At 36.8% G+C, this 26,638-nt stretch overlaps 3 protein-coding genes across 4 annotated transcripts; all 3 read right to left on the bottom strand.

Moving 5' to 3' along the window:
* Positions 1-7,325: 7,325 nt before the first annotated feature.
* Positions 7,326-18,620, bottom strand: msh5 (mutS homolog 5). Its single transcript, XM_039671138.2, has 24 exons — positions 18,240-18,620; positions 18,027-18,147; positions 17,746-17,826; positions 17,577-17,630; positions 17,149-17,270; positions 16,973-17,079; positions 16,516-16,551; positions 16,348-16,430; positions 13,869-13,914; positions 13,627-13,765; positions 13,465-13,527; positions 13,241-13,369; positions 13,084-13,156; positions 12,318-12,427; positions 11,462-11,542; positions 11,049-11,136; positions 10,791-10,977; positions 10,589-10,715; positions 9,454-9,603; positions 9,140-9,214; positions 8,907-9,047; positions 8,630-8,767; positions 7,725-7,798; positions 7,326-7,644 (listed from the first exon to the last, which is right to left on the bottom strand). Exons 1-24 carry the CDS (start codon positions 18,324-18,326, stop codon positions 7,533-7,535), a joined length of 2,424 nt encoding a protein of 807 aa, XP_039527072.2. The 5' UTR covers positions 18,327-18,620; the 3' UTR covers positions 7,326-7,532.
* Positions 18,621-19,077: 457 nt separating this feature from the next.
* lypc (ly6 domain containing, pigment cell) lies at positions 19,078-22,050 on the bottom strand. 2 transcript variants are annotated; one of them, XM_089121012.1, is made up of 3 exons: positions 21,911-22,050; positions 20,352-20,471; positions 19,078-19,887 (listed from the first exon to the last, which is right to left on the bottom strand). In XM_089121012.1, exons 1-3 carry the CDS (start codon positions 21,918-21,920, stop codon positions 19,679-19,681), a joined length of 339 nt encoding a protein of 112 aa, XP_088977138.1. In that variant the 5' UTR covers positions 21,921-22,050; the 3' UTR covers positions 19,078-19,678. The 2 variants fall into 2 exon arrangements, with proteins under 2 accessions (XP_088977138.1, XP_039527088.2); XM_039671154.2 differs by lacking the exon at positions 21,911-22,050 and adding an exon at positions 21,029-21,901.
* On the bottom strand, positions 22,001-25,132 carry rps5 (ribosomal protein S5). The gene is made up of 6 exons (XM_039671153.2): positions 24,991-25,132; positions 24,179-24,286; positions 23,315-23,524; positions 23,024-23,152; positions 22,224-22,322; positions 22,001-22,113 (listed from the first exon to the last, which is right to left on the bottom strand). Exons 2-6 carry the CDS (start codon positions 24,284-24,286, stop codon positions 22,045-22,047), a joined length of 615 nt encoding a protein of 204 aa, XP_039527087.1. The 5' UTR covers positions 24,991-25,132; the 3' UTR covers positions 22,001-22,044.
* Between the last annotated feature and the right edge of the window lie 1,506 nt (positions 25,133-26,638).

Here is a 26,638-nt window from a genome sequence, read left to right as displayed (position 1 = left end):
TCACTTATTGTCATTTAGTACTGCCAGTGATAATGAAGACCGTCGATTTCTATAACATTCGGTGTTTGTCAATTCAATTGCATTATGCAGTTTATTGTAGATTCATATTAATAGGCCTATATTTCTTGATTTATAATATATTTCATGTATCTGTGCACTTTACAGAGATGTTTATATTTGAGTTTGTAATATCTTAAGTTGTTGAATAATTCAGTGAGTGAATATTCATTTCTGTTATGTTATTTATTTCAGAAACTACCATGTACCACTATGGTCACTCTTGTGCATTAAACACTTAAACGCTCTCTGATGACTCCGACTCTTTGACCAGAGTTCTGCAGCGGTCAATAGCATAGTCCACCAGTTTTCAGTGGGGCAATCCTCAATACAAACTATAATTTCTTGTTCTCTCTCTTTGGTTATGATAGGTTTTGGAATTCATCCGAAATTATATTTGATGAAAACAGTTTTAAGGGTCAGATGCAAATTGCTTTTTTAATGAGAAGTGCATGTAATTCTAAAAACAAAAAGAAAAGTGAAAGTGAAAAAGAGAAGGAGAGAGATGAGGTACAGTGTTAGTCTGTAGCATCATCTGGCTCTTCTTGCAGTCAAAGTTGCTCATGCTGATTTTGGACCAGAATCCAAATCCTGATGGCCACAAAAACTAGATTACACACAGCAGAAGTGTGGAAGGGTTTTTGCCCAATAAAAATCCATTCATTATGAATCAAAATGCACAAAAATGTCCCTCTTCTCTTTTTCTATGTGATTATACCTAATATTATTATTCATGGGTTTCATGGATAATTGCCATAATTCTTATTTTAGTGATCTGTATTCATAGACGTTGGAACAGGGGGGGCGGGAGGGGCGGCCCCCCCTGTTCCAACGTCCAATCCCCCTCCTTCGGCCGCCCCCTAAATTCACCTAAGCACGGGCGTCAGTTTGAAATTTGCTGGGCACAGAGACACATTCGGAAGTGCTAGGTACCAGCCGCGGCGCTACCATTGGGCCTGGGTGGGCCTGGGCCCACCCATTTTAGGTCCGGGCCCGCCCATTTTGAGCCAGGCGGGTAACTCCTATTACCGTCTGCAGAGACCTCGCAGGCGTACGGATTTTCATTCTCAGTTCATCCAATAAGCAGCCAGAGGAAAACTTTGAGTGAAAGCTTCTAAACCAATCAGCAGCTTCTACCTCACGTGTGGACTCTATTAAGCCTGCCCACAGGCTGCATCGTCACCAGCAAGTGATCCAATGAAATGAATGACGTTGGCGCGCAAGATTTTCAATGAGACAGAAACAGTCGGTAGCTAAGCTAAAATGAAGCGTAATATGGAAAAGCAAAGCAGCTTGTTTTCATTTAAATTTAGCAATAAAAAACGCTCAGAGGAGCAGGAGGAGGAAACTCCTGCCATTTTTAGTAAAGCGGTTACTTCAATGAAGAGTTACCATCCTGCTCGGCCGCCCTCTCTGCATCAAGTCCTCCCGTAACCAACTTATAATTTTTTGCTCATGTGAATGTGACACTGTGACAGATCGGATGTGTTTGTGACCATGTAAACAGGAAAAAAAAACGCATGCATTCGGCTATTTCGAGATCGGTTTCAGGCCTCATTCATATGTGGAAATAAATTGGAAATGAATCAGATGTCAATGCATTTAGACCACTTCTCCGCGGTTTAATGACGAGAGCCGACGCGCATCTGCAAAGGGATGGATTGCCCGACAAAACGCCGTAGAGAAAACGTGAATGTTTGTGGACAAACGTTGACGCATATCAACATATCAAAAAGGTTGGCTTGCTCTTCCTAAAATTTCGGACCCACTGCTCCTCGTTAAAGCCTATATTTAAACACAATATGCTTCCACCAGTCCTGAGATTTCTCTCGCACACAATAACTGAAGCGCAGGCAGCAATGATGGATAAAAGAATTTCGTTTTTATAAATTGTATTTCATTTTAATCAATCGTTTTAATCAACAAGTTGACTGATAAATTCTCAGAAAATGGATTTAATACCAATATTTTGAAACGGTGCGTAATTCCGACAGCCCCCCCCCCCCCCCCCCCTTACAGGGAATCCCCCCCCCCCCTCTCACAAAATAGTTCCAACGTCCCTGTCTGTATTGCATCATAATTCATGCATGAGATAAATTGCATGTAACTTTGCGTAAAAAAATACATTTTAACAAGAAACGTGATGTGAACCGCCTCATTGCATGTTCATCCATACAGTACCTGTGACCAGACCCTCATCGTCTCGTCATTGACAACCATATTGTCAAACCATAATCTGTTCAAAACAACATGGACACATGATTATCAGAGGATAACCAGATTAAACCAAGAAATGTACAACAATCCAAATAAAAACTGGATACAATCCCAAATAATGCATATCATGTAAACCATTTGAGAGTCAAACCACAAGAGGGAGCCAAAAAGCCAATTTGCTTTCATCTTAAGTAACTCCCTGCATCCTGTAGACCTTCATCTCTTTTCTTGTGGTGACAGGAATCAGATTTATAAAATGATAAACCCGCGACACATTCTTGCTTCTGTGCCGTGGCTTGTCAAGTCATGTGAAGTGTGCTGACATCCTTTCACAGCCTGTTTAGTGAAAGCAATTCTGTCTGGCCAGTTTAAATTGTTTAAAAGTGTTCTCAAATCAGATCAATTTGAATGACGCCAATCTTAATAATTACAATAGGATTGAAAAGCCATTATGCAAAACCATAGAGTGATTGCAGGAAGCAGAGTTTACTGTCTAGTGTTCTTACGACCTTGCCTCTGAATACAAGTGATCCATAAGTGTAGATGATGAGTTATAAAGTGGCCAATGAACATGTAGATTAAAAATGACTTATTATACAGTAACAAGAGGATAAGCAACTTGACTGGGGGGTTTTAAACATTTATGCAACATTACAACTATTTTTGCTTGACTCACTTAAAGGGATAGTTCACTTTGAAATTATTTTTTGGTATGGTTTAGCTTACCTCAAGGGCATCCAAGATGTAGGTGTCTTTGTTTCCACAGTATTTTCAATTTTGATATTTTTAGGTCAAACTTGCACTTGGACGTGGCTGTGATTACAAGAGGTAAAAACGATATAAATACTGTTCGTTTTCTCACACAAACCGCTTGTTTCGTGTCTTAGGCCATCAATGTGTACTTACGTTTACGAGTCATTAAATCATGTTTAATCTGGACTTCTCTGCGCATGCTCTTTGAGGTGGTGACCATAGATCTCCATTATGACTGACAGACAAGAACGGTTTGACCTAAAAATATCAAAATTGAAAATACTGCGAAAACAAAAACACCTACATCTTGGATGCCCTTGAGGTAAGCTAAAACATACGCAACAGGTTCGAGTTGGTAGCGACGTACTGTGAGCTGAGCTGTTGAGACATGTCTACATTATTGACAATAGACAATGACCCTCATGACCACACCTTTGCACAGAGTTTAAATGGAAAAGATGCTCACCTAGACCAGCCAGTAAATGGTGTGGCAATACAATCAATGGCCATAAACCAAGACAACTCCATCCATTAAAGCTCCGTGTAGAGCCCCTTGAGTTACCTCATACCTGAAAGAGGAATTGGACAAATTCAAGACTTAAATCAAACATGAAAAATCTTAAATTCAAGACTCAAAATGAAAACAACTGGAGACATGGATGGATGTTTTTTTTGTATATATTTAAAAAGGCTATAGCAAGCAACTTTACATCTTCCATCACTCACCGTTCAAAGCTGTAGTTATGGTGATGTCAAAGACAAAGATCATCCCCGCTAGTGTCTTGAAGAAGATTTACCTGGAAGAAGTGCTTGTATTGGCCGTTATCGCAGCAGTGGTTTGTATACCTTCAGTAAATCAACTTAGAGAATGAGACAAAATGGGATCAGGATGGATGCACGTAAATTGATGGATGGAGAGCTTATCATTAAAAGGAGCAAAGCCTGCCAAACAATTGCTTGTTGAATCCAACAAGAGATCTGAGGGATTATCATGTTGAGTGATAAAACTCTGAGGGAATGATTATAGCTCATAGTGATCATGAGAGCATTACTGAGAACATTAACATTGCATTGTAAATAGATGAATTAAATAAAAGCTTTAATTTCTGCCAGCAAATAATTCTGATGTTTATTTTGAACTGTTTTGGTGAAGAAGAAAAAAATTTAAATGAATATCTGTTTTATTTGATCTATTATCTATTTAACCGTATAAGAAAGAAGTAAGTAGAAAAACCCATCAAATGTAGACTTTATCGTATTCTGTCAGACCCCCAGCACTCATGTTCTCCTGCCAGACACTAAATCCTGATCGACTGACTGACCCTTTCATCATCTGCCTCTGCAAATGTCAAATGTCATTTCCTCGCTTCACAAACTGACAGTAAGTGGCAAAAATGAAGAGCTCCGTCTTGACAAGGACCCACCTTAAATTACAACAGAAACACTTAATTGTTGTTCCAGAATAGCAGTGATCGTGTGATGGGCCATTTATGCCAACCAAAGTGCCTTTTGAAATTGCTTTTAATGAAAAGGGGGGTCATTTATTGTGTACAAGTCTGACTCAAATATGAAATGCATTTATAATGCCATACAAATGTCAAGTCAACTGCACTTTTGGGTCAAGATGTGATGCACAAGAGACATTACGTCATCTTTTGAAGAGCCTCTTTTTACTTTAATACAATTCCTCCATTTTCTTTTAAAGCAGATGATACAGAGCTGACCATGTTCTTACTGCTGTTTCAGTACAGGCAAAAAAGTTGCTCAATTCTGCCTATTACATTATAATTATATAGTGCAACAGCTTTTCAATGTTGTCTCTTTTTTTCCAGGAAAACAAACATATTCCTTCAGTCACATTAAATTACAATTTTGACTTGAATAAAAAGCCCATTTAAATGTCAGCACACTAAGGGCCTTTTCAAAACACCTGAAAGACCAATTTTTATTGTGCCTCAATACGCCAAAAACACTGAGCAAATGGTTTTGCTCATTTTAATTTATAGCATGCATAGTGCATTTGTGAGCATTTCTCTATTTTTACTCTCCATACAGCTAAATCCCTGTTTTTCAATGTAGATGTTTCTGGTATGGTTTTCAAGCTGCATGAAGTAATTAAGAGTGCCCAATTAACAGTTGCTGTAGCTGTGTTACATCATCACAGATATGTTTCATGATTTAAATTAATAGTGTCAGTTTTGCGGACTTAGTCAATATGCATGTCTGGTCATTATGGAAAAATAACAGCACTTAATGCAGCTAAAGTGTGTCTAAGCACAATCATTACAATCTCCATCATTTGTTTCCCCCAATACAGTTAACAACACATAACACACACATAAGCATTTCATTCTGCCATAACACTATTACTTGTGGATGTACTGTACCTGGATCAGCACATAAATCAATATAATAGCACCGCAGCTAGCCATAGTTGAGTGGGCCTGAATAGATGCTTGAATTCGTATGTAAAAATAATCCAGGGCTGGAAGTGACACACACTTTTGTAGCCAAATCTGATTGTTTTCTGGATTTTGCACTTGTTAGATGAATTCGCGCCTCTCAAGTGTGTTGTAACCTAAATTAATTACAGAAATCTTGTCAATTTGGCTCTTAATGGATGGAGACTTGAATTTTCAGAATCAAGTCTGACTAATCTAAATGTTGTTACTGTTAAAGGTAAACTATGTAACTTTTTTGGTTCAAAATGAGCAAAATTTAAATCGATACATCATAAATCCTTCTTCCAAAACATGTCAAAAGGCCTATTACAAGTGTTTATATTTTAGACATGCTGGGATGTTTTTGTGGGAAATAATTTTCGGAAATAGAGAAAAAAAATTATTCTCCGGCTACTTTGACGCGTGTGTGAGTGGCAGAGATTAGTTGTCACAAAGAGTAAGAAAGGTTGACATGAAATCTTGACATGAAATCTAAATCTTTAACCTCTTGGGAATCACCTGTTGCAAAAAGATGATGTGAAAGGGCTCGTAATAAAACAAGAATCAACATTGGCTTGGCTTTTCGGAGATCGCAAGAACTGATGGATTTGAAATGTTGTAAAACTGATGCAGAGAGTAAGGTATTTTATGTATGTATGTATGTATATGTATATATATATATATGAGTAAGGTATTTTATTGAGCAGATCAATTGCATATGTAATTCATCTGGTTGTTGTAGAGCTGTGCTGGAATTAAATTCAAGAAAATACCGTGTTAACTAATGAGTAAAGCTACAGCAACCTCTTCAGCTAGTCAGCTTGAGATCCTTTCCATCTAAACTGGTTATATCTCCAAAACCTATATGTTTTATGAGCGGAAGGATAACCATATTCATCCGAAGCACAACCAAAACACAGTTCTTCATAGTATACCCTTAACTAAAATAAAAAAAATGCATCTTTGGTTAAAATAAAGCTGATATAAATAAAGTATAAATATTGCATGAAAAACTAAAATTTAAAACAAAAATTATTAAGTATAATTTGAAGTACTAAAATTACCAATACAAATATGTGAAAATGACTAAATCCATCAGATGACTCACCCTTAAATTAAAATTAAAATAAACACTGAAAATATATAATATTAAAAATACTACACTAGTATATACATAACACTAACATAACATTACTAATCTAGCGACTATCCCTAAATGTGTACCTTTCACAAAACTGCTCCTCTTCAGTGCTTTTTTTTTTTTTGATGCTATTTAAGGTCCTTGTGGTGGGCGTTCTCTATCTGCTCTGTTTCTCAGACAGGAGGCAAGCCTACCAGAGCAGATTCTGCTTCTCTTGCTACAGATGGCTCGAGAACTTAATTGATTTGATAAACTCTCAGCAAGTTGTTGTTTCTTTCTAATGCTGTGACAAGTGATTACTGGAGGAAACTCATTAACAGTCCTCTGAAATCAAGTCAGCCCCCTAGAGAATTAGTAATTGCAGTGTTTTCTGCACCACCATTCAGTGGCAGCACTCCTGTGAATAGAAGGTGATGAAATGGAAAAAAAAAAGCCTGTTTGCTGCAAAATACTGCTCAAATCACAAACAAATTAATTTTAGTAACTAATTCTTTTAATGATTAGAAAATTAGAAAATAAAAACAAGGCCAAAAAGATTGGTTTGAATCAATCTGATGAATTAACTTGTCAGAGCTTTTAAGTGATGTCCTACTCGAAATGAAGCAAAAACTGGCATTCAGTAGAAAACACTGGTTGGTTAGTTAAAATGAGCTGTGTGACAAAACTGCTAGATCTAGTAATTAAAAAAATATTAAAACAAATACCACAGCCATTTGTTGCTGTTTAAATCTATAGTGATTTATTTGCATTCAACTATTTTAAAATATTTTCCAATTTTGAATACATGAGGAACAAATATGATTCAAACCATTGGCTTTAAACGTGTGTGTTCGGGAATGGGAGCCGTTTAAACCTTGAAATAAAACGATAGACGAAGAGCACATTTCCCCACAAATGAGCCCCAAAGTTAAATGTCAATGTTGTCACAGCACCTCTTCAACAGCTGGGCGCACTTGGTCTTTCAAATAAGAATCGAGATCCATCTCAGGGTCATCCAGATCAATGTTGAGGAATTTTTCCGCCACCTCTGCACACCTGAATCAGAAAATATATTTGAAGTAGTTAGGAGAGAATTTAAGATTAATACTGTTTCGCTGTCCAGAATCATCCTTTACCTGCTGTTCAGGTCATCTTCAGGTGGCTGGTCCATCTGTCTGATGGTTCTTCCCGTTCTATATAACTCTGATACCTGCACAGATCATGATATTTAGGAGAAATTATTAAATTAATAATTAAATTAGAATTAAATTATTATTCTATAACATCTTGTTTATCATCTCTGAATATAACTTGGGAAAATTCACTAGTTTACTGCAGAAAAATAGAGATTTATAATGACCAGCTGCGTTTCTCTTTAACAACACTAAATCTCCCGTTTAGCTCTCCTTTTCTTAACACTACAAAGACAGTTCACCTATCAAAATAAATCACATAACAGAATAAAGTCCAGTCCTGGGTGAACTACAACGGCACGCAAGTTTTTATTTATATATTTTTATCCAGCGTTATCATGTGGTCTAAGACCTTGCTCGCCTCTCAATCGTCCAATTTCAAAATGGTTTTTACAGGTTGAATTTTGAGTTCGTAAGCTTTCGAATGATACCCAATCTATGATGATTACTAAAATATGTGATATGAAAAAAAAAGGCAATAAAAAATGGGAACGCCAGTCGTCCCGCTAACAGGATGTGACGTTAATTAAACCTGTTTTTCTGAAAATTCTGTTTCTGAAAATCACAGCGATCAGCCGACTTCAGATAACTATAACTTTTGTTACAGACAAACGATAAAATAAATAAAAACAGATTTGGAAAGGGCTTGAACCCAGCTTTAATATGGTCTCAAAACCTGTAATATGTCAAATTTCACCATGTGGTGGGTTTTCCCAGATCGCATCACATATTTTTGTTCAGGGGCAATGAAATACCTTCAAAAGTAAAACATGGCAAGTAGAAACCTCCCACATCTGGCTTGAATATAATGCATTAAAATGACTTTAAGAAGCATTTCAGTGTCATACCTCCACTCCTCTCTTGACCAGGTCAGTGGGAATGCCGACCAGAGTGGCGATATTAGCCGCACAACTCGACTGGCAGATGCCATTTTTCATTTGGTACAAAAACACCAGCTCTTCGCCCTCTATAGCCGTTTCTAAAGTCTGTCAAACAAAAAACAAAACAAAACAAAAACAATGCACAAATTGGTTTACTGGTCTTGAAATCACGGTGATAGAAACTAAAAAATAATGACAATGATTTTCCTATGATAGCATTGTTAAAAGCCTTTTTCTGTGGCACCTGTAAAGCCAGCAGTGGGGAATCAGAGATCACGCCAAGCTGAATAAGACTGTGAAAGCATGTCGCCATAAGTAAGTGAGGACACTGAGGACTACGCAACCAGAAATTGAGACATGCGGTCAGGAGAGACAATCCATCCACCTAAATCATAAACACACACACAATATTAGTTAAAAATGCCTCCTTGCTCTTCTGTAAGTCCTGTTTGCTCCTCCTGACTCTACCACTCTTACCGTGTTGGTTCCTTTGCCAAATTCATCCACCAGGACAAGAGAATTCCCAGTGCTGTTGTTCAAAGAATGAGACATCTAGATTGAACAGGAATTATAATTATTAGAAAACATTTGAAGGATGATCTTGCAATTAGCTATGTAAATATTGTTCAGAGGGCTCTACAAAGCGCTCTACATCATTGAAAGACATGACCTTTGGGTAAGATTTACCAAATTGGATGATCTAAGATGGATGTTAAAATTATTATTATTTTTTTTTTTTTAAGTCTATACAAGGCATTTGTGTGTTCAGGGTTAGTGTGAGATGGTCTCACCTGGTTCAAGTCTATCATGAAGGTGCTCAGACCCACTGATACAGACTCACGGCTGTGTATGCGGGTGAAGATCCCGTCCACAAGCCCGATCTCTGCCTCTTTGGCGGGAACATCCGAGCCGATCAGAGCCATGAACACAATCAGACCCACCTTTCAAGACCAAACAGAATACAGGATTTTACAAAAAAATGATGAAATGCCTACATTCAGGATTAGTCCCGTGGTCATGGAATGCTGTATTGAATTCCTTAAGTCTAATTTGTAAACAAAGCTCCTTTCAAGGAAAGTCAATTTGCACTGCAGTGATGATGTATTTTTGTAGGCCAACCCGGAAGTTGCATCACCCTGGTTCCTTCAACAAAACCCCCAATTGATTTTTCCATTGGCTTTTGGATAATTGCAGAAAATCATCTTTATGACTTACAAACGATTTGTGATTATTTTCACAAATGAACTCAACTTTATGTATTTTGAAGCATTAATACAATCGGCTGAAGTCAAAGGCTAAAGAAACTTCAGTCGCTCGACTTCAACGTCACCATCGCTAAGCGCTAAGCTTTGTCAAACAAAAATGCATCCTTCCTGCTGCAGCATTCTTCCTTTTTTAAAGCATTTAACCAAAAACTCATTCACAAAACTGCTGAAAATGCTAAAATGTTATCTTGTTTCCAGGTTTTTGGCCAACAAAAATAGATCATTCCTGCAGAAATCTATTGTGGACATGCAACTCCTGCTCATATTAATGGGGAAAATACAGAGAAATTGCCAAACTCACATTTAAATAAAATATTTCAAATCAGCAATAAAAATCTGCAATGTACTGACCCATAAATGTAGTTTCCTATCCTTAAATATCATTTAAAAATGTGTATTAAACTTGGTCCAGCCAATGCACATCGCATGTACAGTCTGAAGCGCACATCTCTATAGGAATGTAATGACTTTACCAACTGAGGATTGGCTCTTTGATTTAGAAGGAGGGACATTAGGCACTTTCTCCCATTCATAGTAATACGAGTACACTGTCTTGCAGTTTTTGTTTTAAGGATTGTTGTGAAATTTCATTTATCAAAATAAGATCAAATTTACAGAGTTATGTGAATGTAAGGCCTGTAAAGTTTGTTGCTGTGTTTGCCTGTTTTAGATAGATGCTCTTGCCGGATGAGTTTGGTCCTGTAATGACTTTCACTTTGCCTTCAGTTTCAGAGCTGATGTAGTTGTTTGACACAAATACTGGAGTACACAGCTCCAGCAAAGGATGTCTGAAAGAGAAAGAGTTGAAGAACTCCAACAAAACAAAATGTAACACTAATTTCATTATAACAGTTGATTTTTACCGTGACTCAATCAGGGCCAGTCTTTGGCTAGAAGTCAGGGTTGGACAGCAGTAGCCTTGATCCCGAGAGGCCTGAGCCAGAGCAATGAGACAGTCCAGCTCTGCACACAGGGACATGACCTTATGTAGGCAGCCGCTACGCTGAAGCACTGAGGCCTGAAGCTCCCTCATTACCGCCATCTCCATATCTACAAAAAATAACAGGGTTACGAACCGTTTTTAAAGACAAAGGGAAAGAAAAAAGGAAAGAGAGAAAGACCTAGGATGTCACAATGCAGGTCTCCCAGCATGCTGTCCAGCTCTTTGGTTCGAGCGCTGCGGTAATGCAGTTGGTCTTTTGATAGAAACTGAAATAATTCAAAAAGAAAAACACAGCTCTTACCAACCCCTCAAACTTGATTGGGTCAAAGATGTCTGGTTTATTTACTTCACATGTGCAGATTAAATTGGAAAGGAGGCACGTCTGATCCATACACATTGATGTTGGTCAGATTTACCATCTTTAATCTTAAACAGCAGTGAGTTTATAGGAACCAAACATAGAATCTGTACATTAAACAGTTCAGGCAAAATGAACTGCAAAAGTATAAAACAAACCCTAACCAGGATATTTATGGTTATGGAATTGTGTTGCCTTATAAACAGTGTAATAAAAATCACTGGCATACTCACAATGAAATCAAGACCCTCTATCTCGAAACTCTGTTGATCCATCATGCTGGGTAATTTTGGCAGTGACAGTAGAAATCCAATCTGTCATCCAACACAGAATGAAATACCAGGATGTCATCAGGTATATCAGTTAAAACATGTAATCACTATCCATCAACATTTATACAGGCATTTTAATAAACTTGCTCTAACTAAAATTGCCTTGAAATGCATACCTTATGCTGCTCATCTATCAGTTAGCATCTCTAAAACCTACTCATTTTGTTATTTCAATGATTAAAAAGGTGAAAAGTGTAAACATTTTTTTTTTTATGTTAAAATACTTTCTTCTGTCAATGTTTAATATGCAGAGACCTCTATAAGGAAACCTTTAATGGCTCATTTTCCCCAGAATGTGTGCTGCTTTCAATATGGAAGTGTTTTTTTACATTGAATTGCTTTGCGGAAATATGTTTGGAAACAATCTTTATTTTTGCAATTCTGTTTGGTGGCACAGGTATGTCACAAAATAAGAAATTCTGTGACCAAATACAAGCCATTTCACAATTTAATAAAACAGCGGTGCTTGCTGCTTTTGCTAACCCAGATGATATGCAATAGCCGTTACTACTGTTGTTACAGCTGCTTGTCATTTAGCTACACTTCTGAACACTAATTACAGGAACAGTCATCCTGGAGCAAGTTGGGGTCAAGTGGCCTGCTCAGGGGCACAATGCCAACCTTACTGACTCTTCATTTATTGGCTCCCTCTAACATGGATTTTAACCTGTAACCTTTATGTTAACAGCTCAGTGTCAACAATTAGGTTACACATCACATTTTAATGAATGAAGAGAACCGTTAATCACGTCCTGACCAGAGGGATGTAGATTACACTGCAGGTGGAGAAACGAGGGTCCAGGTTTTCCAACTCTGTACGAGCCACGTCTGTCAGGAAATTTGGCAGACCCATCATCGTTCTTTTCTCTGTAAAAAGGATAAAACAAAAATATAAAACATATATAATAAAAGTGAAGCAAACGCTACAAATTTCATGATTCAAACCACAGAAAAAAAAGAACTGAGTGCTTGTGGCCTTTTCCAAAATACAGATCATTTTAAAGGAATAGTCACCTTTTTTATTTTCGAAATTACTTTAGATAAATTTGAGGAAGCATTTTTTCCATTGTTGGTTGGGATTGTCTATTGACCAAATGTCTTGCAGTTTGTGCACCTCATTAGCATTGTGTTTTGTAGTAACCGTGCGGCTATGGCAAGACCACAATAGATGACAAGAGACTGTGAAAGAAGTCTTAGAGTCCTGCAGTGTGAGCTTGCCCTTACTCATAGACGTAGGATTATTCACTGATGATTAGAAATAATCAAAGAATTATCAGGAAGGAATCAATTAAAAACATCCGACAGATGTCCTGACAAATAAGACTACAGGAAATACAATGGTTATATATTAAATCTACATTTAAAAAAAAACAACAATAGTGTAAACAAATCAGAATCAGTAGTCTTGCATGTCCACAGGAAATAACGTACGTTCACATCAAAAAATTTCCAATTATCTGTGAAAAATATGTCAGCCACCGATACATTGCGCAACTTCATTTACAAAACTGGAAACCACTCACTCTCATCGATCACAGGGTCGACATCCGACTTAACAGTGAATCGGTTCTCGGCTAAACTTGCTTCAAAGTCCACCTGCAATGGACAAAGCAATTACATTAAATCAGTATTCATTTAACATAAACGTTGGTTAAAACCATGCACTGCTCCATGTCTCACCACTTTACTGATGTATGAGGCGATGTGGAAAAGATCATCGGTGAAGTTTTCACTGATTTCCCTGAAAAGTTGGATGGATTGGGGCATGGAGCGAATGGTGTCCCTAATGCACAATGCACTGTACACCGTCTTATAAAGGAGAAACATGGAGGAAAAAAAAAAAAAAAAGCAGGATAGCCCAGCCTCTTTAGGAGGAATAAATGAACCTAATTAATTAACCTTACTGTATATAGAGTTTGCCAGACTGTGACCTTCGGAGTAGAGAAAGACATTTTATGCAGCAATCTCTATATGAAAGACAAGTTAAGAGAAAGTTCATTTGGGGGACATTTTGCTCTTTGGCTCTGCTAAAAATTGAGCGTTAGACAAAATGTTGAAAACTGTACCAAGATATTCTTAATATTCCGCAGGCAACTCTGTAAAGTGCCAAGATCAGCAAAGTTACGAGGGGATGTGAAGAAACGGACCACTTCCTGGCGTCTATTCAGGATGTTCAGATCTCGAGTTGGTCTGTGGAACCACTGCCTGAAACAAACCGAGGGGGGAAGGAAAGTCTATATTGCATCCAATAAGGACTTAAACACCTTTTAAATGTGATAAAGTCTGTTATAAAACATGGGGACATTACCGTAAAAGCTGAGATCCAAACTTGCTCCGACAGCGATTGAGAATACCTTCAGAAAGCACACAAAATTTTCCCACAAATATAAAGAACTAAAAGTATTCTTAAAGGAATAGCTCACCCATAAATTAAAATTCTGTCGTCATTTATTCCAATTCACTTCTATTAGCATGAATATTCTTCAGAATTTTTTGCATTGACTTCTCCTATGGTGTTGCATGGACGGTTTGTAAATGATATGAGAGTGTGTAAATGACGACATAACTTTCCATAAACTAAAGCAGGTTTTTTCAAAGTGTGGGGTGCACCTCCCCAGCACGTCATGTTGCAAAAGTGGTCCAATTTTTTTCTTTTTTTACTAAGTCATTGTTGATTAATAATTTCAATCAATACATTTTAGCGGAAACAGTACTTTAAATAGCGAAAAGAAGCAAGTTAGTTTGTGTTTCCGATCCTCTATTTTCGATCAGATCATTTTAAATCGTAAAGTTGGCTCCAGAGCAAGATCTCTCTCCTACTGCACGTATTTTGTGACAGTTTTGGAGCAGCCCATTCTCTTTGTGCTGACCGACGGATCTAAACAACCAACCACTGCATAAACATAATAATACGCAAACTACATCTTTATTATCGACACTCTTGGCACATTCTGGTCGCTACTGAAAATTTGTACAAATTGGGGAGTGGTGAGGTGCCATTGTCTACAGTGAAACCCTTGAACTAAAGCAACAACCATTTTCAACTTTTCCGAGTACCCACTTAAACAGGTGTGAAGGACATTATTAAGTTATAACTAACATTCTTTTACTTACAGGATCCCAACACTTGGGCCAAAGTTAGAGTGTCGTGAATCGTGATAACGAGAGGAAATCAGAATTAGACAATTGTCTGAATGTATATTTAACCTCATGACATAATAAATACAGATTTTCTTTTGCCTAGGAACAGAGCAGGGCTTTGTTGCATTTCATTTATGAAGTACCAAACATATTAGAGAAAAAAAATTATGTAATGAATCATGTTTACTTGTAGGAGCATTAATTGTTTTATATATATTATTAGTTATTCACTGTCACGTGGGCACAGGTGATCACTTCCGTTTTCTTTATTATTTCCTTTGTCGAATTGTTTGAGGCTGTGTTTGGAAGGGGTGAGTTGCGGGAGCCAACTTTCTGTTGACCGTATTGCGTTCAATGAATCATGTCTGTGTATGTCAAGCTGAAAATAAAGGTGAAATCAAGTAATATCATTAGTCTATTGTTTTGATAATGACATGACGACCGAGTGCGAGCTGCGAGCGGGTCAAGAGTCATCCGGATTCATAGCCTTGATGCCGCGAACATAATAGCTATACAAACTATTTTAATCTTTTTGCTGGTGTGACCTCTCTGAGATTGGTCTGAGATCCTCCCGGCCCGTAGCCTAGAAATCTAGACGCACCCTAGCGGCAGCAAAAATTATTTTGCAGCAAAGTGTGGTCTAGCAACTCTCCATAGACGTTTGAGCTGGAAAACCCCAACTCTGGTAGGGCCAATCACATCGTGTATAGAGTCGGAGGGCGGGCTTAACATAATGACGACAGAGTTGCGACGGTCAGAGCAAGCTCGGACATATTCGGTTTGAAGTCGTTCATCCTCGGATGCGGCCAGGCGCCGCGCGCGCTGTTACAAAAAATCTGTGGCGAAATGATCAACTTGTCATATTTGGCCGCGCTCGTGCTGTCAAGTCGAGTATAAAGGCTTTACTCCGTGTCAGCGCGCGCTCTGATCGGTAGGTGCACGGACCTCTCCCGAATCATCTCCAGCACCCCGAAGCACCACTACTCCGGCTCCGTTTCCCTCGTAAGCTGATATTAGTATTTAAACATTCTCTATGATATTATTTTTTTAATGACACACTGCCTCTTTCTCTCTCATACATATGTTGGCTAGTTATAAACTCTTAGACTTTTAATGGTTAGTTTTAAAGTTTGTGGGTCGTGTAAAAAAAAAAATCCATTGAACATTGAAAACAATGTAATAAATATCATCCCCTAAATATCATCCTTGTGCAAGGGACCCCCATCCTAACATTTATAAGGCAGCTATATATTTCCATGCATAAAGACCCAATTTAAACTTTGAAAAATGAATATTATAAATATGTGTAAAATATTATTTGGAAAAAAAATGTTTTTATATTCCTGTATTCTCTACCATTTCTACTCTACTATAGTACTGCACTTTAAAAAAAAAAAATATATATATATAATATAAAATAATTTATATATATATATATATATATATAATTTATTTAAATATTTTTTTTATTTATGTTTTTTTAATTATTGCTTATTTGTTTTTACATTTTTTACACTGTTTTTCGCTAAAATTTTCTACAATTTGCTACCGCCCCCCTGTGTGCACCCCAGTTTTAAAAAAGCCTTGCACTAAAACACAACAGGATTTAATGAACTGTAGACGGTGGGAAAAAGAATATGTTTTACCATAAAGACTCAATCCCTCTTTCTCTCCTAACTGGAGTTTATAGACGGAAGGATGCAGCTCAGATTTAAAGATCTGTAGTGCGCTGAGGAAGAAGTGTAAACAGGTTTTTACATCTCTAAAAAGTCAAACGAGTAAAACAAATTAAAGGACCGGTTCATACGACCAACCTGTATGTGTCTCTGTCGATGTACACAACATCTTTCCTGCAAAATAAAGTGTATAAAACAGATTTTTAATCAGTCAATTAATTGTAGTTGGTAAACCTAACGTGTTTATAACATTGATTAAAGTAGTATTATACTGTACCATATTGATAGAAAATACAAAGAGAAAGAAAAATGATTCCACTTTTTGTTATCAACAACATGAAGTGCGTTACATTACTTTAGGGTTTCCGAAAGAACTGCAGATTACATATAATCAGTTACTACCCAGCACTACATATAATACAGTACTTACAGTATCATATAGTATTTGTTGCTTACTTTATTGAGTGTTTTGTAACTTCGGTTGGTTTAAAATGTGCTTTATAAATAAATACGGTATTCTATTGTATTGTAATCCCTGGAAAAATGAGAAGAACTGTATATTAAATCATTGGCTTCTGAAATATCAATATCTTACAGCGTGTACATCAGAAACTGAAATATGGGGACGCCTAAGCAGTTCTCCAGTTCTAAGCCGACTCTTCTCCTCTCCAGACACTTCAACAGTCCTCCTATTGACCTCACCTACAACAAAGAAGATTACCATGACATGCCTGTTCATTTATCCAGCATAAATCATCTCTAATGTCTCACCATCAGCTCTGAGTCTAATGGGATGCAGGAGGAGAGAAACGGGATTTTCTCGCTCTCTGTGATGGTGGGAGGGAGAAAGCAGAGGTGTGCGGAAAGAAGTCGCTGTTTGCTGACCTCCACACCTGCAGAGGATGGGAGAGGAATAGAGGATCAATTAATGTGAGACATTTTTCACTAAGCTGGTAAAACAGTGGATTTCATGCACATATAGTATATGACAATACCTCTATTTGTAATGATTTATTTTTTATTGCTGTATATATACACATTATATGACAGATTTTGGAGAAAGACTGACCAGATCTAAACATTATGCACATTTTTTTTAAGAGCAGAACACTTTTTTGGTGTGTGTGTGTGTTACACAGAATACAAATTTCCATGGAATTGTGATAGAGAGCAAAATAAAGCTATGGGTCAAAACTTACCAAAGTTTGCAACTGGAAATATGACGATTTCTGGCTTATAATCACGGTTTAATTCTGAAATTAAAGCAAAAGTTTGATAATATGACACTTTTTTTTCTTTTTTCTTTTGAGATGGTCTTTGCATGCTGATCATATAAAATAATGATTTAGAGAAAATGTAATAGTTTACCAAGTGTTTCGATAAACCGGGTCAAGCTGTGGTCTTGTTTGGCACTTGTTATTATGACATTTGGACTCAGCTCTTGAATGACTGAAACAGAAAATGAATAATGGCAAAAACAAACCAACACAATGACAATCGAGCAAATACATGCATTCTAGCAGATACAACCAGCTGACACGGCAAGCTAGCTGTGTGTGCACCCATGTAACAGCAGAGAGAGAGAGAGAGAGAGAGAGAGAGAGAGAGAGAGAGAGAGAGAGAGAGAGAGAGAGAGAGAGAGAGAGTACCTCTATCCAGCAGGTGGAGGCCATTGTCCATCGTGTCCAGCATGTAATGTAGCGTATAATCGCTACTGTCATAGTAACTCAGTCCAATTTTAGCATGTTGAACAAATATACTCAGAGAAATCTAAAATTAAACAAAACGACCAAATGTCCGAGTTACTAACGTAACGTTAGTTAAGAACATTACTGAGATATTATTAAATACTTCGTATTTACCTCATGGTTTCCCGTAACGTTATCCCCCTCGTCTTCATTTATACTCAAAGCTCTTTCTGGTTCTTTTAAAATGTCCCTTTCAGACATATTTCACTGTGTAAAAACACTTTACATTCAGACATTTGTCACGCCATTCATCGATGATGAAGGTGTATTTTGTCCCTTCCCCTGAGGAAAATACGCAGTGAATAAACAGGAAATTCTCTGAGGTGAGTTTCTGAAGTTCGAGTATCTAACAAGAGAACGAACACGTTAAAGAGATAGAATATCCGCTGTTTTAATATATTTTCTTTTTTTTTTCTGTGATATTCGACAAAACGTCTCGCTGTTTTTGGTTTTTCAGTCTTCAGACAACAAAACACACGAGCGCGCACCTCGATCGCGTCACTAGTAACGTTACTTTTTTGGTGTTGCTCGTGTTTCTGACAATAATCTAAAAGACACGTATTTTCTTATACATTTATTTATTTTTCTAGCCAAGTTTATATATATATTCTTGTCTGTTAAACTACTTTAATAATTTATTTTATTTTATTTTTTGCAAAGACCTGAAATGTTATTTGGTTTATGTTATTTTATTTCTTATAATGTATAAAATGGGTCTCTATACTTTTTTTTTCAAATTTCATTTATTTTAAATCAGCCTATAGCCTATCACCATGTCTTTAGTTTTTTTTTTCTCTTTGTATACTGTTTATCATTATATTATTCTTGTTAAATTCTTTTGAGTTGTAACTGTAATTATTTGTTTTTATGTTATTTTTTTTTTAAACTAGTGTATGATTAATGCACAAAACCAATTTTTTACTTTAATTTAAAAAAAACACAAATGCATTCATTTCTACTCTATAGAAGAAGAAAAAAATCAAGCAAGCATAGGCACAATAAAGGTTATTTATTAAGTTGAATTTATCCATGTGTCAAATGCAGCAATGCTGATTAAAACAGTAAAGGCTTCTTGTTAGGATTGTTATAAAAATAGACACAAGGGTTGGTAACACTTTATTTTACAGTCCTTGTTGCACATAACACTTTACAATAAGGTTTTATTATTTCACTACACCAGTTAACATTAACTAATAATGAACTTCGACAGCATTTATTAATCTTTGTTTACTAATACATTATCAAATTATATTTAATACATGAACTAATGTTAACAATTAACCTTATTGTAAAGTGTTAACATATAGCAATACCTATGCAACTAACCCTAAACCAAACCCCAATCCTAAGTACATGTAGTTAAATACAGACATCTTAAAATAAAGGGTAACCCAAGGGTTATAGGAAGTACTTTATTCTTTAACAGAACTCATAATTATTTAAGATATCCCCAAAACTTTGCTATTGTTGTTGGTGGTGTGAACCTATGCATTTTGTCTGTTTTTTTTTTTTTTGTTGTTTGTTTTTTTTGGAATAGAGTCCATTAGTTGAGTTTACTGTGAATAAAGCAATGCCAGAAGAAGCGAAAGCAGAGTGCTGGACCATACGCCAGCAGAACCGGCTGAGACGCCGTTGCAGAGCATAGTATCACAGCAGTCGCTGGTGAAGGTAAAGTTTAAACCAAAGGCAAACTTCTCTCCTGTTAATCCACACAGCGCAGGAAGAGCACAGCTCTTTTCATACAGGGTGACCTGAAAATCCCCTGTTCAGAGAAAAACAAGCACAGAAATACTGTAGGCCACAAGCTCAATTTTTATCCCAGATAGCACAAGTCTATTTGAAGACGTATTTTTAAGACTGTTTGCTCGTCTATAATACGTCTATAAGACGTTTCCTGTCAGATGTCAAATAGACGTTTAGAAGATGTCAGTTTAATAAAGACATCTTCTAAACGTCTATTTGACATCTGACAGGAAACGTCCTATAGACGTATTATAGATGAGCAAACACTCTAAAAATACGTCTTCCAGATGTAAACATCACATCAAATAGACTTGTGCTATCTGGGATGGCACATTTTTGAAAATGTCTGGCTAATCTAATGCACATTTGTTTGCTAAATTCTAGTAACTGGATTTCGAAGTTCTAATTGTTTGCAAGTAAATCAAGCACGTAATTGCAACAAAATGTCACAGACTGAACAGCATTCATGACACATGTACATACCTCTCTTTCCTACAGCTTTGCTAGAAAGACAGAGCTGACCCGGCGAACAGCTGGTGGGGAACTTCAGACAGTCCAGGGGTGAGATGGAAGGAAATACACATGTATAACAGAAGAGAGGAACTGAAAGAAAAGAAATATATTAGCAAAATGTGTAGAAGATGCTATGCAAAGACACAATTGAATTAAATTAGAAGCTTTTTATTTTCTTAATGCATTGTAGAAAAAAAAAGCATTAGGGCAGAATGTATACAACTAAATTCAATGGAATTCAATCGCACCCGGTGGCTATTTTTGGCACTACGCCTAAATACAATCTCGTGGGAACTTACATTTAACATTTTTGTGATATCAACTTCAAATTTGGAACATAACTTGATAAGATTTATGGCTTTGATTTTATAGTAATTTTAGAGTAAAAACTATTTTGAAAAATATATATTTTATATAAAATACAAATATATAGTACAAGAGGGTTAAAGGATTAAAGTGCACCCTAAACTTTAAAGCACAGTCACTAACTAGGCCTATTCCTAAAAATTACTTGACATTTACATAAACTTTTTAAGAGCTATATAATAAAAACAGTAAATTAGAGCTATATGAAGAGATAAAGCTTATGGAAGTGAAAAACTATTACAACAAATGATGGCATCGCATAACCGATTACTTTAACTTACCCACAGACGGGAGAAGACAAAAGAAGAGGATGTGTCTAAATTGTTGAGACATATTTAGATTGTCTCAGTCTACAGCGTAATCCTTTTACAGGTCAGAATGGTCCAGATTTTACATTATCATCTTTTCCTCTTACCCTTCCCTTTTAACATCAAAATGCGACTCCACCCTTGAACATAATTCAATTCAGGCTACAGCAGTTTGTTGAAGCATCACAGGCAGAGTTCTCCAAATGCCATAAGCGATGCCATATATTTTTTCAAAATAATAATTATTAACTCCTTGATTTAGTGTTGGATTCACCTCATTTAGTTTATGAATGCTTTCAAACCATTCACTATTGATAATGTACAGAATCAATGTGGGTTCAACATCAAATATATTACATTGTCAACTGAAGTTCTTCCTATTTGGACGTTTAATGCCAGCCAATCCCAAACTTGCAGGCAGACAGAAGTTAATACTAACATCAATACTACAGATCTTCAAAACAGCTAGCTTCATTTCAGCATGCAGCAAGAGGACTTTCAGATCTTGAGGATACGATCTGATGCATTTTCTGGCTAAGTTGGAGCAGCAGCACAGATTTAATTACAGAATATATTTGTTAATGAAAGGCGTGCAGGGTAGAGGATGGAATGTCAAATGACTGCGGGTCTTGTGATTGTAGGATTCAGTTTTATATAAACCTTTAACTACTTAATTAAGTGCTCTCTCAAGGCAGCTTAGTTCAGAAACTTAAAGCAGTGCAAGTAAAACAAGATATGAAATGGTACAGCCAATCTGTTGTCATTCATTTTAGACAAAGAAACTGCTAAATAACACAAGGAGCATTGACTCACGTTACTTGGTAGGGGGGGGGTTGAGGTAGATCACACATTTACCTTTTATCATCCTCGTTCACCCGACTCTAAATACAAGAGATATCAGCACTGCATCATATAAGAAGAGAAATAAAAACAACCAGACATGAATACATTTCACTTCTTTTATTGTAATCCAAAGTTCTACATGGAGATTAGCGGTTAGATTTGGCCACTCTCTCCAGCTCATCTTTCTTCTTGATGGCATAAGAGTTGGATGAACCCTGCAATACAAACAGAAAAAGAACATTGTAATAGAAGAACAAATTCAAAAACAACAAGATTCATACATTAACCGTCACACTGTACATTAACTCCAATCAGTGTCTCTCACCTTGGCGGCGTTGATGAGCTCATCAGCAAGACACTCTGCGATAGTCTTGATGTTCCTGAAAGCAGCTTCTCTTGCACCAGTGCAGAGCAGCCAGATGGCCTAAAATCATAACACCAACAGACAATAAGTGACCACTTTCACATACAGGCCATATCTTCACCAGCCACTTCTGAGAACGACCAAATCGCAAAGGCCTAATGAAGTGTCTTGAGTTACCAAAAGCATCCTAACATATGACAAGTCCCTTAAAAGTCAATATGCAACTCATTTTTAACTTAAAAATAACTTCATTCCTGGTGTCACTGATATGCACTCTTAAAAAAGTTTTTTTATTGGCATATGTCGTTCTATGAAAAACATTTAACATCCATGGAACCTTTACACACAAAAAGTTCTTTAAATTATTACGATGTTCTTCACACAAAGAAAAAAAGGGGTTACTTTAAGAACCGTTCACTGAACAGTTCTTTGGGGAACTAAAAACAGTTATTCACCATATTCAATGCATTAGTGTGAAAACACCCTTTTGGAACAATTTTAAAGTGTACATCACTACAAAAATAAATTAGTTAACCAATAACCAAATGATTTATGGTAAATGCTATACATGTATCCACAAAAACGGATTTGTGCACCATTTTCAAAAACGTGTGCATATTCTAGCCACCAAAACATTAAGAATAAACGACCGAAAACACAAAGTTTCCCATGTCGTGTAAACGGCCTCTAAAGAAACTATAAATAGCCAGATAGAGACATTTAGAAAGTTCCCTCAAAACGACACTTCAATAAAATCAGACCTGGTTGACCCTGCGCAGGGGAGACACGTCAACAGCCTGTCTCCTCACGGTTCCAGCACGTCCGATACGAGTGGAGTCTTCACGAGGGCCGCTGTTGATGATGGCGTTCACCAGAATCTGCAGAGGATTCTGGAAACGAAATAGAAATGGTCAAATTACTAATACAGAATATTAAGATCTAAAAAAACAATTACCAAATGTTCATTCTGGAATATATTTAAACAGGCCGTATATTTTTGCAATGACAAAACAAGGCAACTAAGCATGAATAAGTGTGTAATATGGTCTGACCTCGCCAGTGAGCAGGTGGATGATCTCAAAGGCGTGTTTCACGATGCGGACGGTCAGGAGTTTCTTGCCGTTGTTGCGTCCGTGCATCATCATGGAGTTAGTGACGCGCTCCACAATGGGACACTGAGCCTTGCGGAAACGCTTGGCTGCGTATCTGCCGCTGGAATGGGGGAGGTATTTGGCATATTTCTCCTTCACGGCAATGTAATCCTATAGAGAGAGAGACATGCGTTGAGTGATATTTTTGCTGTGAAATACTTAAAGATTTTTCATATAGTAAACTAATAACAACTTTCATATTGTTATTAATATTTCAACATATAAAGGACTGAAGCCACTTTGATTTGCTTGATTCATATAAACAATTTTTAAATCATGTTAAAAATATTAAGACATTTTGTAAGTCACTCTCGTAATGCATTGTTTTATGTTTTGTCCACATTTAAAACTACATTGCTTTGCATCATAAAGCATTTTAAAATCTTACCAAGACATATTGACAGATATAGAATGACAACTGATGTTTTTATACATTAAATAGTCTGTAATAACAAAATCATTTAATCAGAATTTCATCCTGCTTTTTGGCCATACAAATAACATCGGCAACAAATTGTATATTTTTGTGGCCAGTTTGGTCCTCTGAATGCGTTATTCCTCCCCGAGTTTAAGATCCATACTCGCTTTTAATTCTGTATGCCATAAAATCCTTTCGTACAATGCTAAACAAAAAGGATTTTTTGTCTAATACATTTACGATTTCATATGCAAGACAACAGGGTTAATGGCAAATAAAAAACAAATATGCAATCCTTACAAAACCATGTAATGTTATGTCCAGCTGTGTGAAAGTGTCCAACACACCTGCAGGGAGATGTCATTGATCTGGACATCATCTGTGCTCCATTTGCCGAAGAGTTTGATCTCTGGTGTCTCAGCAACAGCTGGTGCAGCCTCCCAATCTTCAGCCATCTTTACAATCAAATGAGAATAAGCACATGTTTATGTACACAAGGGTGTCCACAACACACAGACCAACCCTTATAAATCATAGACGTAGCAAAATAATCCTTTATGAATTGAGGGAGAAAAAGGAAGCTGAATTCAACAAAAATAACAAAGTTAAATGTCATAATAACGCAATTCTATTTAAAAAAAAAAAATACGGGTGTGCCACACAGAAAAAGTGCAGGGAATTTTAATTAATACAATAAGTTACATAATGTATTATTCCATTTAAACAAATACAACGTTATGGAACTTGGAAGTTAAATGAAAAATAATCACGATAGCAAGTCTTCATATAGATAACGTTAGTGAATATGATCCCAACCGAAGAAAGATAACGTTACACAGCATAAAAGTCCTCTCAATCAGTGACTTTACGGCGTAACCAAATAATGCAGTTAACGTGATTTATCCAAATTTGACACTTTGTGTAATAGAACAAACACAATGTCATAATTCAGATGTGCGGGTTCTCCCTCGGTCTTTTCTAAGGGAGAGACAGCGGGCTCATGTACCGCTCACAGAAGACGCACAAAATCACCGTTTTGATGAGCTACTTGACATATACGAGTCAAAATATGAACATGATTCTGTTAAACACCAGATGAGTATATATTAATGTGGATGGAAAGGGTATAAAGGGTTTAAAATCAGTTTTTCGTCGTTACCTTCGCAGCGTGTGTGTGTATGGCGCACTCGAGCAGGCGGAAAGGAAGATCGACACGAGGGCCGAGAAAAAAACCACTTCCGCTTGAAGCGCTTCCGTGTCGAGCTCTTCTTCTGCGCTCTCTGCGGACGATTGAGGGGAGTTATCGCCCCCTGCCATTTACTGCGAAAATAATTATTGCTGTAATATTTTTTATTGTAAATTAGACAGTGTACATAAACTCTAGAAAATGTTGCTTTTCAATGAGTTTAGCTGTTTTAGGGTTGAGGTTAGGGTAACAAGTAAAAAACTGTATCAAAAAAATGAGACAGAAGTAGTGTAGCAAATTAACACATTTAAATGTATTACAATACCCGATCAATTGAAAACAAACGTTTGATCAATCGGGAATTAAGAGTAAAAGCCGCGTTATACCCGACACTTTTGTTTGTTTCAGCAGAGCTTATTTCTTATTTTTAGCTGGCAATACAGCTAATGTTATTCAGATGCAAAGTTTAAAAAAAGAAAACCATTTCTTTGCAAATTAAGCTATCGTCGTGTCGATCGTGTCACGTACCTTGTCGTGACCAATGACTTGTGATAACCATAGGTGATAACGTACGCTTGAGAAAACGCCAGTATAACGTAGGCTACGCGGAAAAAAAACTTCTGGATTATATTATTACTAATAGTGATTGTTGTAAACCCTCAGAAACATGAAAACAGAGTGTGTTGTTATGATGATCATATCCCAAATTAAAAAGGAACAATAGTAGCCTACAGATTATATAATTTACCCTAAGTATTAGAATAATATTTAGACGTTTACACACGTTTATTCACACGTGTAATCCAGACGTTTATTGACCCTTTTTTCACAAATTCGCACACGCTCACACCACCACACTGTTTAGGCATGTGCGATTTTCTCTCTTAAGAAAAATTAACATCTACTGTAGCCTATCTATAGATATAGGCAATATGTTTCCAATTGAATCAAGATCGTAATAAAACCACAATAATTAAATTGAAATTGTACATTTTAAAGCAGTGACGTTATCCGCCTACCAATTACTGCACCACGCTGTCACTATAAACTTCATAGTTAGGCTACCAAATGTTTTTACAAATAGCCGACACTTATTATATAGCCTAGTGATGCAAGGTTGTTTTTTTTTGTTTTTTTTTTTTTAATGACTTATACGGCGAACTTATGACTAGATGTTTTGAGGGGTAAGAGGATTGCACAGAGAACTCGAGCAACAAGGCATTAGCAACTGATAATGAAACAATTATAGCCTGCCTTACAATCAATTGCATGAACGTATACCAAAGCAATCGCAACTTGTTTAAAAGAATTGTAAACTGCTTTTATGATGTGCACAGCTGACTAAGTTAGATGATGTCGTGGTTGTCGAACAAGTAGTTTTGAGAATTTCCTTTCTAATCTGATAAAAACTGTAGGCTAATTGCCACGGATTGCACAAAACTCACAGCTGCATTTACATTCTCTCACCGCTAGATGTCAGAAGAGCATCTCAATTTTTTTCTCAAGCCAAAAAAAGTCAGTAGCAGCACCTCAATGCAGTACATGAGATCCACGGGGAGGATTAGGGTTGGGTTTAGGGATTAGGGGTGGGTTTATGGATCAGGGGGCGGAGTTGGGTAGG

Source organism: Pimephales promelas, chromosome 16 (genome assembly GCF_988280905.1).
Source record: "Pimephales promelas chromosome 16, fPimPro1.hap1.1, whole genome shotgun sequence".
Lineage (NCBI taxonomy): Eukaryota > Metazoa > Chordata > Actinopteri > Cypriniformes > Leuciscidae > Pimephales > Pimephales promelas.
Note: the sequence above shows the minus strand (reverse complement) of the source record. Positions and strands in the feature narration are given on the sequence as shown.

Excerpts from the sequence above, each read along its gene's own strand:
- msh5 (XM_039671138.2), bottom strand. The coding sequence starts at position 18,326 with ATGTCTGAAAGGGACATTTTAAAAGAACCAGAAAGAGCTTTGAGTATA. Across the intron at positions 13,370-13,464 it reads TCTGGCAAACTCTATATACA|ACGGTGTACAGTGCATTGTG; the intron begins GTAAGGTTAATT and ends CTCCTTTATAAG. Across the intron at positions 10,978-11,048 it reads CCTGCATTGTGACATCCTAG|ATATGGAGATGGCGGTAATG; the intron begins GTCTTTCTCTCT and ends TATTTTTTGTAG.
- lypc (XM_039671154.2), bottom strand. The coding sequence starts at position 21,080 with ATGTCTCAACAATTTAGACACATCCTCTTCTTTTGTCTTCTCCCGTCT. Across the intron at positions 20,472-21,028 it reads TTGTCTTCTCCCGTCTGTGG|TTCCTCTCTTCTGTTATACA; the intron begins GTAAGTTAAAGT and ends CTTTTCTTTCAG. Across the intron at positions 19,888-20,351 it reads CAAAGCTGTAGGAAAGAGAG|GGGATTTTCAGGTCACCCTG; the intron begins GTATGTACATGT and ends TTCTCTGAACAG.
- rps5 (XM_039671153.2), bottom strand. The coding sequence starts at position 24,286 with ATGGCTGAAGATTGGGAGGCTGCACCAGCTGTTGCTGAGACACCAGAG. Across the intron at positions 23,525-24,178 it reads TCAATGACATCTCCCTGCAG|GATTACATTGCCGTGAAGGA; the intron begins GTGTGTTGGACA and ends CTCTCTCTATAG. Across the intron at positions 23,153-23,314 it reads TCCACCTGCTCACTGGCGAG|AATCCTCTGCAGATTCTGGT; the intron begins GTCAGACCATAT and ends TTTCGTTTCCAG.